The following is a 12,895-nucleotide window of genomic DNA, read 5'->3' as shown; positions in this document are numbered from 1 at the left end:
ACTAAGTACCTGGGTGTTAAAGTTGCGAACAACTTCAGTTGGAAAGATCACATAGATAATATTGTGGGCAAGGCGAGCCAAAGGTTGCGCATCGTTGGCAGGACACTTAGAATATGCAACAAGTCCACTAAAGAGACAGCTTACGCTACATTCGTTCGTCCTCTGTTAGAATGTTGCTGCGCGGTGTGGGATCCTTACCAGGTGGGATTGACGGAGGACATCGAAAGGGTGCAAAAAAGGGCAGCTTGTTTTGTATTATCAATAGGGGAGGGAGTGTGGCAGATATGATACGCGAGTTGGGATGGAAGTCATTAAAGCAAAGTCGTTTCTCGTCGCGGCGAGATCTATTTACGAAATTTCAGTCACCAACTTTCTCTTCCGAATGCGAAAATATTTTGTGGAACCCAACCTACATAGATAGGAATGATCACCAAAATAAGATAAGAGAAATCAAATCTCGAACGAAAGTTTTAGGTGTTCGTTTTTCCCGGGCACTGTTCGGAAGTGGAATGGTAGAGAGATAGTATGATTGTGGTTCGATGAACCCTCTGCCAAGCACTTAAATGTAAATTGCAGGGTAATCATGTAGATGTAGATGAACAAATGCCACGAATTTATGTAACTGATTCGCCTGGATGATAAATGGATCAACCTTCTTCATTGTGGCTGCACAAGAACGTCCGACCTCCTACGTGAATCCCAGAGTAGCGAGCATGGAGGAACGGCACTGGGACTGCGAACAGGTGGCGCTCGGCTGGAATGTGGGGCGGCCGTCATGCGTACCGGTGTAGTGTGCGCAGTTGTGATAGTCACTGTGTCCCGGGCTGCACAGTGGTTAACGTAACTGCCTAGTAAGCAGGACATGCTGGGCCCAAAAACTCGGTCTGGCACACTTTTCACTCGCTGTTGCTCATTCCGCATCAGGTCTCGATGCAGCTGACGTCACTCATCCCTTGCCTTTCCTTCCCTTTTTCGTCCCTCCACCTTCTATTCTCATATAATTCTGGGATATGACAGGAACGATCGCTTTATTCAATATACTTCATGTGGTTATCTGCCCTATTCTGAAATGTCCTAAAATCAGAACGCAACAAATGCACTTCGGCATTTAGTTTCTGCATTATTGGATAGACTGTCAGGTATAAACCTGTACGCATGACCAGCTGTCACACAGTGCGTTTTGTAAAGTTTGAATTAAAAATACGTATGTTCAACGCATTCACCTATCAGCAGTGTAACGTTACACGTATGTGGTTGAGTGACTGGGCCATTTGGAAGTGATATGAGGAGAATTGAAGTTGTTGTGTGGTTGGACGCTAGCAGGTCCAGGGCTCAGGGCGAACAGCACCATGTCCGGCTACGCTAGCGGTAGAGGCGAGTTCAGGTACAAATAAGTGCAGCGACGCCGGAAACAGGTAAACTCCAAAGCTTTTAGTGTGGGCTGTTTTAGCTCGCATAACATTCGTGCAGATGACGCACCAAAAATGGTGGATGTGATACGAGCAAAAAGATTGTATCTTAAGTGGTTGAGAGTCGATAAAAATTCACAGTTCAGCAATTAAAAAATTCGTAATACAGCTACGCCGCGCGGAATTAGCCGAGCGGTGTAGGGCGCTGCAGTCGTGGACTGTGCGGCTGGTGCCAGAGGAGGCTCGAGTCCTCCCTCGGGGATAGGTGTGTGTTTGTCCTTAGGATAATTTAAGTAGTGTGTAAGCTTAGGGACTGATGACCTTAGCAGTTAAGTCCCATAAGGTTTCACACAGATTTGAACAATACAGCAGCGAACTCAGTAAATGGGATGCATCAAATGACACAAACAAATTAATATTTCACAGCGAATAAACATTTTAACATTGAATCTCCAAATTAACATCTTTCAAAAGTTTCATGCGATTTCTATTTACGTTATCTTAGACGATACAATTGTATAATAGCTATCAGTCCTAACACCTACGTATCTTTAACTATTTTACTTCTTCATTTATCATTTTTTAATATCTTTCCACAATGCAAATGTTTGTCAGAACATCGTATACAGCATAATTACAGAGCAAATTCATGTCTCGTGAATGCTTCCCGATTTGTCATACTTCTGTATTTATTTAATAGTTCAAATGGCTCTGAGCACTATGGGACTCAACTTCTGAGGTCATTAGTCCCCTAGAACTTAGAACTAGTTAAACCTAACTAACCCAAGAACATCAGACACATCCATGCCCGGGGCAGGAGTCGAACCTGCGACCGTAGCGGTCTCGCGGTTCCAGAATGCAGCGCCTAGAACCACTTTATATTATTTTGAAATAAAACTGATAATAAAAAACCACGATAGTTTAAAAAATGGCGTATCGTATGCGTTATCTGTCAACACCTTTATAAAACAGTGCCAGAGAAGGCCTAAATAATTGTTTTTAAATCGTTAAACACAATATATTGTCATTCGTCGTGAGTCCACTTGCGCAAGAATATTGGCTTCTTTATTTATGAACAAACCTTTATATACAATTATTGTTAATCGGTTGAGTGTGACCGAATGTTTATAACAATTATTTATTTAAATACTGTTGTAATGTTTTAGTTAAGTCCGGAAAGTGATCAAACTTGATCAGATTATGTCTGTAGCAGTTAAAAGTGATGTATTTTCGTTGAGGACGGCCTTCAGCCAATCCGAAATGTGGTGGGACTTCTCGAGTGAAGAGCTCAGGGTGCGACTCTGGGCACTTTTCCGCGACTTCTGGAAGGATGCAGACCTGTAGACGAGTGGGCAATAGATTCTGTCGACGAATGGCTGCTGCAATACTCTAACCTCTGTAGGGACCTTAGATTTCGACAGGTTTGAATGTGCTCCCGAATGGAGTTCTATACCTATTCCTCTTGTGTTATGGAAATGAGGACATATAGAGTGTGAGTGTTACTTTGTTAATAATCATGTTGAACTCTGAACTCTTCTGAACTGGTGAATGTTTCGAGTATTGTGATCACGAAATGGACTTTGTTTTCGTGTATCTTCGATGACTGTTTAGTTTGGGGATTTTGTTGCAACTCTCATAACGTTCTCAACATAAGTTTGCTGCATTTGAAAAGGATATTTTATGTCTGTACTTTAATTGAATATCGTAGTCTCACTCCCATTTATTTGAGATGTCTTTTCTTGAATGAACAGTATGCAACATAATTCTCTGTCGTCTTCATCATTTACAGACTTTAAAATATAATAATTTCTTTTCTGTTTTATATTTATGTATATTTTATTAATTTGCAGTTCTCGACAATGCTTAGAGTAATTGCCTACGGGATAGCCGCTACAGATTATAATTTGTAGAGGATTAGCTGCAGGATGGCATGAAATCAGATGTGCGAGAGTCGCCTTATCAGTACATCGAGCTATTCTTTTTAAACAGAGCCGTGCATAGCCCACAACCTAAGGTATTAGCAACATCAGGGAAAGTCTCAGTTGGTTTGCTCGCATGGACTGCTGTTTAGAAGAGCAACTGCTCAGCAGTAACCATTAGGTGCCGTCGCAGCATTATCGTACACATCACTTTACAGCTGTTGTAGAGTTCACAATAAATGTTCCAGTATCCCACAGCCACTTATAATGCATTTGTGCACTCTTGGGAGGACATGTTGTTGTGCTTCCCTGAGTGCTCCTGTACCTTCCATTACAAGGAGAGCAGCGTCCATGATGCGACCAAGTGGTTCGCCTCGCATTTTCGCCTTCGATTTGCACACTTCGGACCTCCTCCTATCCAATAAATAAATATCTACCACACATTCCGCATATTACATACCTGTGCGCCAGTAGCCAAAAACAGTTATACATTAAATTTGTTCTGCCAATGAACGATTCGGAATAGGGCACATCCGTAGGAAGCTTTTTTCTTCACACGAGCTCCAGTCACATGCCTGAATATTGATTATTCCTTCTGGCACGACCTGTATGTTTTCTGGTAACGTACGTGGAGTGGAATGACAGAGTTGTCAGTTATTAGTATTTTTGGATGAGGTTTATATTATGTACATGTGGTTACCGCCCAACACGTAAACAAAAATAATGTTACCTAATACGGATTAGCAATTGATACAGACAATTATACACATACCAAGAGTGCCATACTCAAATCAAGTATACCCTCTACCATAATATTATCGTGCCACAGCACGGAGCGAGTAAATGTAAGGGGTGGGTGTCCCATTACGAAATAACTAAGCCTTCAGTACCCAGGAAGCAGTCCGTCATAATGCATCACTTTATCGTCGGCGATATGTCCGAGTCTGCTGCTGAGCGAGCCGGCCGCGGTGGTCTTGCGGTTCTAGGCACGCAGTCCGGAAACGTGCGACTGCTACGGTCGCAGGTTCGAATCCTGTCTCGGGCATGGATGTGTGTGATGTCCTTAGGTTAGTTAGGTTTAAGTAGTTCTAAGTTCTAGGGGACTGATGACCACAGCTGTTAACTCGCATAGTGCTCAGAGCCATTTGAACCTCTTTTTTTTTACTGCTGCTGAGCGATACCGCTTCCAGTAGATCATTTTCATTCTTTTTTTTTTAAATTTTTCCGCTCTACCTAGTGGAACCCTTGCCACAGTGGGCATTCTGTTTTGACAAGGCAACTATTGATTTCTACCAACAGTTCGGCTATCAGTCAGCTGTATCGGTGATCGTTACAGTGAAAAATATTTCTCGGTTCAAATGGCACTGTTAGACTTAACATCTGAGGTCATCAGTCTACACTGAAAAATGTTTCTTGGTTCAATTGGCTCTGAGCACTATGGGACTTAACATCTGAGGTCATCAGTCCCCTACACTTAGAACTACTTAAACCTAAACAACCTAAGGATATCACACACATCCGTGCCCGAGGCATGATTCGAACCCGAGACCGTAGCAGTAGCGCGGCTCCGGACTGAAGCGCCTAGAACCGCTTGGCCACAACGGCCGGTGAAAAGTATTTCTTGTCAAAGATATTTTACAAAAGACATTTCTGATAGTGTAGTGTCGTGCTATAAGTCGTAACATGGTTCGACTTTCACAGAGTAACAGGAGCGTATGAAGACGTGGTGAAGAATGGATCAATTTCACGAGAGAGGTGTGTGCGCAGTTTTTCTCGGGAAATACCTAATTTCAAACTAAATAAGCCTTTGTCTATCAGGGACACACAGACAGAAACAGTAATATATTTATTTTTCACCATTCTGGTTGGAATGGAAAGGATTCGGTGAGAAGTGGGGCTGTTTGAAGACGAATGACTATGTACCCTGGCATTGGAAGAATGTTTTCAGCAATGTTAACGGACGTACCAGGTTTTCCGAAATATTACAATGCGACTTCATTTCGCCAGAAATTTTTAAGAATTCATCTCTGCACGAAATATGCCGTGTCGAAGCCTATACCGAAGTCAATAGAGCTTCTCTTTGCACTGGGATAAGTTTTATCTAGACCCCATGATTCAGCGAGTCAGTCAAATCTAGTCTGATTGAATGAAAGACTCTTATCGCAGCGCGTAACTACCACTCTGACTGCTGATAACCGAAAAGTAATATTGCTTCATTCCTCAGTACAATGGGGGATTTTTTCCCTCACCTTAACGCGAAACATTTCGGTATATTCAAATTAATTTCATCGACTTTTGCCAATGTCAGCGGAGTTTTCATTCTGAATAGCATATGAATAGAGAGAGAGACACAGATACGCAGTGAAACTAATCTCTCAGCGTGTGTCATGCCTGCCTTCAGAATTAGTAATCAAGCCAATAGCTCCCTCAATTAAGTTTCGGTGTAACGAATTGTTTTAAAACGGTTGAACATATAAAACTCATATTTATCCTAGCAGAGAAGTCTCCTCGCTTCATCGCATCGCATCATCACAGCAATTTTACTGCAGTGCAAATTCAGCTTGAACTTTTCCTGAAACTGAAAACTACGTGAGTCTGTATCTCGTGAGTAATCTGAAGTCATGTATTCCACAAACCGCATTACAGTTAGAGCCCAACGTAACATTTTGACTTACCATGGGCTGGATACCATTGTCGAGCAGTTCATTGATGAGGTTGTTGTAGTAGTCGATGCCCGGCTGGTTGATGGTGTCCACATCTCCAGTCGGCAAGATGCGTGGCCAGGAGATGGAGAAGCGGTACACGTCCACCTACATCAGCATGTCAGTCTCATGAGAAATAAGTTACTTTGTGTAACAATGTACATTCGTCAGTAAGTAAAATCTTAATAAATACCATTTCAGTACGTTCTTCCGTCAAAATGGTTATTTTACTTAATTGATCGTGTGCTTTCGGAAGCACACACAGTGGGTCATTGTAAAGAAATATTATACTATATATGTGCATTATATGCAGTATAATGCATACTATAAGAGTGCACAACAAATACGATGAGGCCAGGCTGCAAGTATAAAGCACACCACAAACTGTTTCAGGTTTCCTCCCGTTCAGAATATCCTAGGAAGAAGTTGGGTAAGGTTTGACCTTAAAAGAACTTAGACCATTGTATAAGAAAGTACTTATTGAAGGCGCTGTAGAAGAGATGGGAATAATAAGAAGCAGAAGAAGGAGGAAAATAATGTTAATAGATAAGTGTCACAGATTTATACAATGACTGAAAATTGTCTGAAGGAAGAAAACGGTGCAAAGACGTTAGTATGGGTCATCGGGAGACGGCTGAACTTGCATTTTGACTCATAACAAGACGACGGAAATGGTGTGCACCTCCAGCATCCAAACGATCACCGTCTTCTCACGAGCATTTTAGCGTATGCCAGAGTTATGGAATTCGTTGTGGATGGATCTCAAAAGAAACAGCCAAAGAGTGACGAGGACAAACGATATGGATCTTGGGCTACTTAAAAATAGGAAACTGAAGTGCACAAGACTGGTACGAAATGTAAAACCACAAAAAATGATGATAATAACTGAAACGATAAATAAACTAGAGGGGAAAAGGATTTGGTTGATCATCTAATGGCTTTCAGTAGAGAGAGTCAAACAACCACAACGAAGTGAGGAGTAGCATTATTAATTGATAACAAGTGGAAGAAAAAAAATGGTTCAATGGCTCTGAGAACTATGGGACTTAACATCTGTGGTCATCAGTCGCCTAGAACTTAGAACTACTTAAACCTAACTAACCAATGGACATCACACACAACCATGCCCGAGCAGGATTCGATCCTGCGTCCGTACCGGTCTCGCGGTTCCAGACTGAAGCGCCTAGAACCGCTCGCCCACATCGGCCGGCAGCAAGTGGAAGAACCAGATTCACTGCTATACCTTGATAATTGAAAGAAAGACGTCAATAACGCTAAAATTAGAAAGAAGCTATCTCGATTTTTTAGATTTGTGTTTCCCTGAAGAATGCCGGAGAGAATAAACTCAAATATTTTGTGAAGATCTTCAAAAGCAAGTTGACCAAAACAAAATACACTCGTATAATTTTATTAAAAGTCGAAAAGTTAATGCACTTGTGTGATATTTGCCAATAGTTCGAACAATAGGAACTTTTGGAGAGCAGGTAATAAATAACAATGGACACGAATTATGTCAGTTAGGGACATATAACGAAATGGAAATTACCAGAGAAGCAAATTCATAATTTCACGTGGAGTGCAAAGGGCTACAGACTGACTTTTGCTTATATCGTAGCGAACGGAACTCTCGGAGGACTAACACAAGGTGTAAGAGTACACAGACGAGTACAGAGTCAGATCATTTCCTGGTGACAGCCGAAGTGAACCCGATTTCGAAATGGAAGAAACAAACTGCTACAAACAATAAACTCGTAAACAAAGTTCTCAAATTCTACCTATTGCAACAACACAGAGTAAGAAGTCTATTTCAACTATGACATTCGCGTTATTTACAATGTAAATTCGAAAAATGGGAAAATGTTAAAGCATGTGTGTTCAAAGATATAGCAAAGGCACTAGAGATGAGAAGGATATTTAAAAGGAAAAGGGGGTCAAAACGTAAATTCAAGGTATGGGAAATGCAATTAATGACAAACAAAAGGCTTGCATTACAGATCTACAGCACAAGGCAGAGGAAACGGAAGTGCGGTGTAATGAGTAATGTAACTATGATAAGAAAATGGTGGGAGAAGTGGATCGGTAATCTTGGGATAGAATGAAACCAAACATTGAAATGATCCATCATTTAGACAAGAGATGACTTACAAAATTCTGAAACAACTTAACATACAGGAAAAGATTCTGCACGATTATACGAAATAGAAAACGAAAAATGGAAAATACACTGTCAAGAACTGTGACTAAAATGCAATGATAAAACCGTTATTAAGATCATTTCAGAGCAGGAGAAAGAACAAAATGATGAAATACACCAAGGAGAAAATATTACACTGAAGGAGATGCAAGAAGGGTTAAAGCAGATGTAGAGTAGAAAAGCTACAGTACCCGATTATATGGATGCAGAACTCATTAATTGTCGAGATTTAATGTCACAACTGAGGCTGTTGCTTTTACTAAATGAATGCTGAAAATGATAGATAAAACCGACTCTTCCAGAGTGTCAGGAGTAACATCATTCTATAAAAGGAAATGAAAATGCTGATGAACATTTCAGAGGAATGTCTGTTGAACACCGCCTTAAGTTACAGGCATAAATAATAATAACAGAAAAAAAACTAGCTGATGCCCACTTACTGTAGGAAGAAAGGTTCTAGAAGCGGACCATCAAACATGACAAGATTACAGTAGTTCAAAATGGTTCAAATGGCTCTGAGCACTATGGGACTTAACATCTATGGTCATCAGTCCCCTAGAACTTAAAACTACTTATACCTAACTAACCTAAGGACATCACACGACACCCAGCCATCACGAGGCAGAGAAAATCCCTGACTCCGCCGGGAATCGAACCCGGGAACCCGGGCGTGGGAAGCGAGAACGCTACCGCACGACCACGAGATGCGGGCACATTACAGTAATGCGGAAGATAACTGAAAAGAGGCGAGAGTATTATCTGGATAATCATACTGTACTGTTTTGAAGACTATGCAAAACCTTAGTTACAATGAATGAGCATATTGCTATGGAATGTAATGGCAAGACGAGTTAATGCTAAACAATGAATAAAAGTGATAAAAAGTTTGAAAAAAACAACGAAATTTTAATTGCTACAGATAATGGTACATCAGGTCCAATACCAATTAACAGAGGAGAATGACAAGGGTGCAATCTTCCACCCAATTTATTTAATGTATTCACTGATGACGTTGGTCAATGGAAAGACCGAGGGTGATTTACAGTTCTAAACTTCCTGGTACATTAAAATTGCTTTTGGAAGGTAGATGAGGTAATGGCACAATTAGAGCTGTGAGGACCTGTGTTTAGTCGCCCTTAGGTATCTCAGTTGGTAGAGCACTTGCCTGCGAGAGGCCGAGGTCCGACACGCAGTTTTAATCTGCCAGAAAGTTTCATATCTGCACACACTTCGCTACAGAGTGCAAAATTTATTCTGACTTACAGTTAGCTCTACAGCCCTTGAAATTAATAGGTAAGCTCTGCAACTTGAAGGATTTAGGAAATAAAACCAAAGCTATGGATTTTAAAGGAAAGCACTAAGTCAGTTCTAAAATACTCTAAACCAAAAATTTTCTGAATAGCTGCCACACTTTAAGTTATTAGTTAGTGATGTAAGCTACGAATTCGATAATGTCATCTCTATACAGTGAAACAAGTTGCAAAAGTACTGTGGAACTATACACAGAACGTTAGCCAATGAAACCACAAAAGACATAATGAAAATCTACAAAGTAATGGCAACATATATGATCACGTACGGAACTCAGACCTTGACAATAATTAAGAAAGATCAAAGAAGGATGTAGTTAGCTGAAATGAAAATTTTAAGGACTGTAAATGGATGTACTCCAATTGATCAGATAAAGAATTCTGACACAAGGAATAGAACCGACATAACAAAATGGAAGGTGCATGATGAAAGAATACTGGCAGAAAGAGAAGTCGGACATGCAGTAGACTATAGACGTATAGGGAAGAGAGATATAGGAAGGCCGAGGAGAAAGTAGGTTTTATGAAGACGGAAAAGCTATGAGCCTGCTCCTTGAAATGAAGAAGAGAACGGAGACGAAGCAGGTGAAGACGATACTAAATTCTCCCGTTTTGACTGATACTCACGTTCAGAGCCTTCAGCATCTGCACGTCCTCCTTGTACTTGTGGTAAGAATCACAGGCCACATCCCCGTTGTCGCCGTTTGTTCCGTATGCCGGATGCTCGTGAAACATGTGGTCCCAGATATTCTCGCCCTTTCCTAAGAAAGTAAGTTTCTTCTTAAAAATTACTGTAAGTCACTGGAAACAATTCATACTTAAGTTATGAAAGTGTGAAACATGTAGTAGTTAAGAGGAGACATTGCCGCTATGCATTACCTAACACTGGCAAAACAGAGCATAGTTCCAATGTCGCAATGGTTTCTAGTTAAATGACAGCCACTATGCATTACCTGACACTATCAAAACAGAGTATAGTTCTAATCTCGCAATGGTTTCTAGTTAAATGACAGTAACAGTAGCTACATGAATTTTCTCCAGTTCTGGCTTCTGCCACGATTTATTGAAGTTACACTTGCATTACAAGAGGGTATACGCTACTTCTAGCTACACGTTTCTCTCACATATATGTTATACGGACATGGCTCTGGAAACGCTTTTGCTACCGCATTATACCGTTTCATGCATGAGGTTTACAAAATGTCTCCAGGACACCTCCGACTGAGTCGTAATTCCTAGGTTCAGTCGTTTCCTTACACTAACAATAATATAGGCCCATTATGTAAATTTCGGTAATCAGCAAGCATTGACAACGTGCCACTAGCGTTGCTTGGATAACGGCGTCCTCTCAGTTTAGTAAGAACCGCCACGTATACATGTGTTGCCTGTGAAGAAGACCTATTCTAATAAAACTTTCTTCGAGGTCCTGAATTAGATACAGATATCATCGAATCAAATGCCTTTCTGTATGCATCTTCCGCTTGCAATCGGCTATCGATGAGGATACATTTCTATACGCGAAAGTCAAAGGTCCCGAGTTCGAGTCTCGGTCCGGAACACAGTTTTAATCTGCCAGGAAGTTTCATGCAGGGAAATATATGCACAGAACATTAATGAATGAAACTCGCGCCTCACTAATGAATATTGCTGTGTCTTCGGAACAAAACACAGTCAGAGCAAAAGCACCACAGGCGGAAATATGTGAGCTGGTACCAATTCCATAAAGGCTCGCCACTTTCGCAGATCCCACCAGCGACACCAGCGGCGCTGAGGATGAAGATATCGACTTCGCCTCGGCCAATTGCTGGCCGAATACAATCCGCCAATGACCGGACGACGACAGACAAAAGCCTGCTCTGAAGATAGAAGAGCATCTCTCGCCCACTTAGTTATAGATCATAGTCCAGGGCTGACTTACACAGGGAACGACGTTTAGTTAACTCTTGCAAGCGAACAGACAGTTGTAAATTGCTTTTGCTATGTACCGTGAAGTTTACCTAGGATTATTTGCAATTACAAGTTGAGGGTCTTTTTTTGTCATATTACATTCAGTGTTGCAGACATAGTTACTCGATAAGTCGCGAAGATAAGTAAACATTTTCAACACATTTGTCTAACTTTGTTACTAATTTGTTGAGTGTTGCTGGACGTTCGTTCTGCTGTCCTGTTACCTGACCCTGGGGCATAGCTGTGTGATAGTGGCTAGGAGAATTTGCCTTAGGGGTGTACCGCAACAGAAGCCGTTTCACAAACTCACAAATTCGGCCTATCGTACCAACAGTGGCAACTCGGACTCCACAGCAGTGGCGACGAGGCCTTTACAAATGAGGCGAAGAGAGTTCACAAAAAATATTTGTAATAGTTTGTCGCCATAATGCAAGCAAGTGTGAAGAAAAATCTGAAACTTTCCTAAGATATTTCGACCCGGAAAAAGAGTTCAACAATGTAAAATGTGCAACATGTTGAAATTATCGGAAAAGTAGCTATAACTAAAGATGGGTAATGTATAATTTGTACAGAACCAAGAGGGAACCTTAACACGGGAAGACCAAGATCGAAGTGTTCGGATTAAAAAAGCTGTAACACAGCGATATATTTTTTCACCTTTGCTGTTCGATCTACACATCGAAGAAGTAATGATGGAAATAAAAGAAAGTAAAGATTAAAATTCAGGGTGAAAGGATATCAATTATAAATATGCTGATGACAGTGAATAAGAATTACAGGATCTGTTGAACGGAATAAACAGTCTGATGAGTATAGAATATGGATGGAGACTCAATCGAGGAAAGACAAATGTAAATTTTCACCCTTGTCGTCAACACTCTACTATATGCGCACTAATTCTGTCAAATGACGAGCTTATATCAGTATTGAGAGATAGGATTCGTCTGGTTTTATTGTTGTTATGATTGTTGTTGTTGTTGTTGTGACAACAAGTGCTTCACTGACTAAACTACAGTGCAGTTTTAAAATTAGCACTTACCGTCTTCGTTCCATGCTCCCTCTACCTGGTACGAAGCCGTTCCGCACCCCATCAAGAAACCATCCGGGAATTTGTCTGACGCCCTTGTGTAGCCGAGAGTCACCAGAGCTGCAATTAAGGCGGGCGGCCACATCTCCACCAGCACTGATCGCTCACAACTCGCAGCGTGGTGTTATATACGTGGACTGACATTCTGAGTCACACCGCTTATTCGGCGTAAGAACGAGCTATGAAACTTTCTATTCACCTTTAAGCATTTGAGATAGTTTGTCAATCTTCGTGTGAAGTGCCACGACATATGTTGCGTTTAATCACATTTTAACGTTGATGTACTGGCATTTGTTTTCTAAAAATATGTACATCCGTCTCAACAGT

The 12,895-nt window shown here is 41.1% G+C and overlaps 1 protein-coding gene across 1 annotated transcript in view; it reads right to left on the bottom strand.

Moving 5' to 3' along the window:
• LOC126282015 (myrosinase 1-like) overlaps positions 1–12,653 on the bottom strand; it is a 74,346-nt gene extending 61,693 nt beyond the window's left edge. Inside the window, exons 1-3 of the mRNA XM_049981408.1 lie at positions 12,521–12,653; positions 10,162–10,295; positions 6,004–6,138 (exon numbers count right to left, since the gene is read on the bottom strand). Of these exons, the coding sequence (XP_049837365.1) occupies positions 6,004–6,138; positions 10,162–10,295; positions 12,521–12,653 (402 nt within the window). The remainder of the gene's footprint in view (positions 1–6,003; positions 6,139–10,161; positions 10,296–12,520) is intronic.
• Between the last annotated feature and the right edge of the window lie 242 nt (positions 12,654–12,895).

This window comes from Schistocerca gregaria, chromosome 7 (assembly GCF_023897955.1).
Source record: "Schistocerca gregaria isolate iqSchGreg1 chromosome 7, iqSchGreg1.2, whole genome shotgun sequence".
Taxonomy (NCBI): domain Eukaryota; kingdom Metazoa; phylum Arthropoda; class Insecta; order Orthoptera; family Acrididae; genus Schistocerca; species Schistocerca gregaria.
This window is presented reverse-complemented; position numbering and strand designations above follow the sequence as displayed.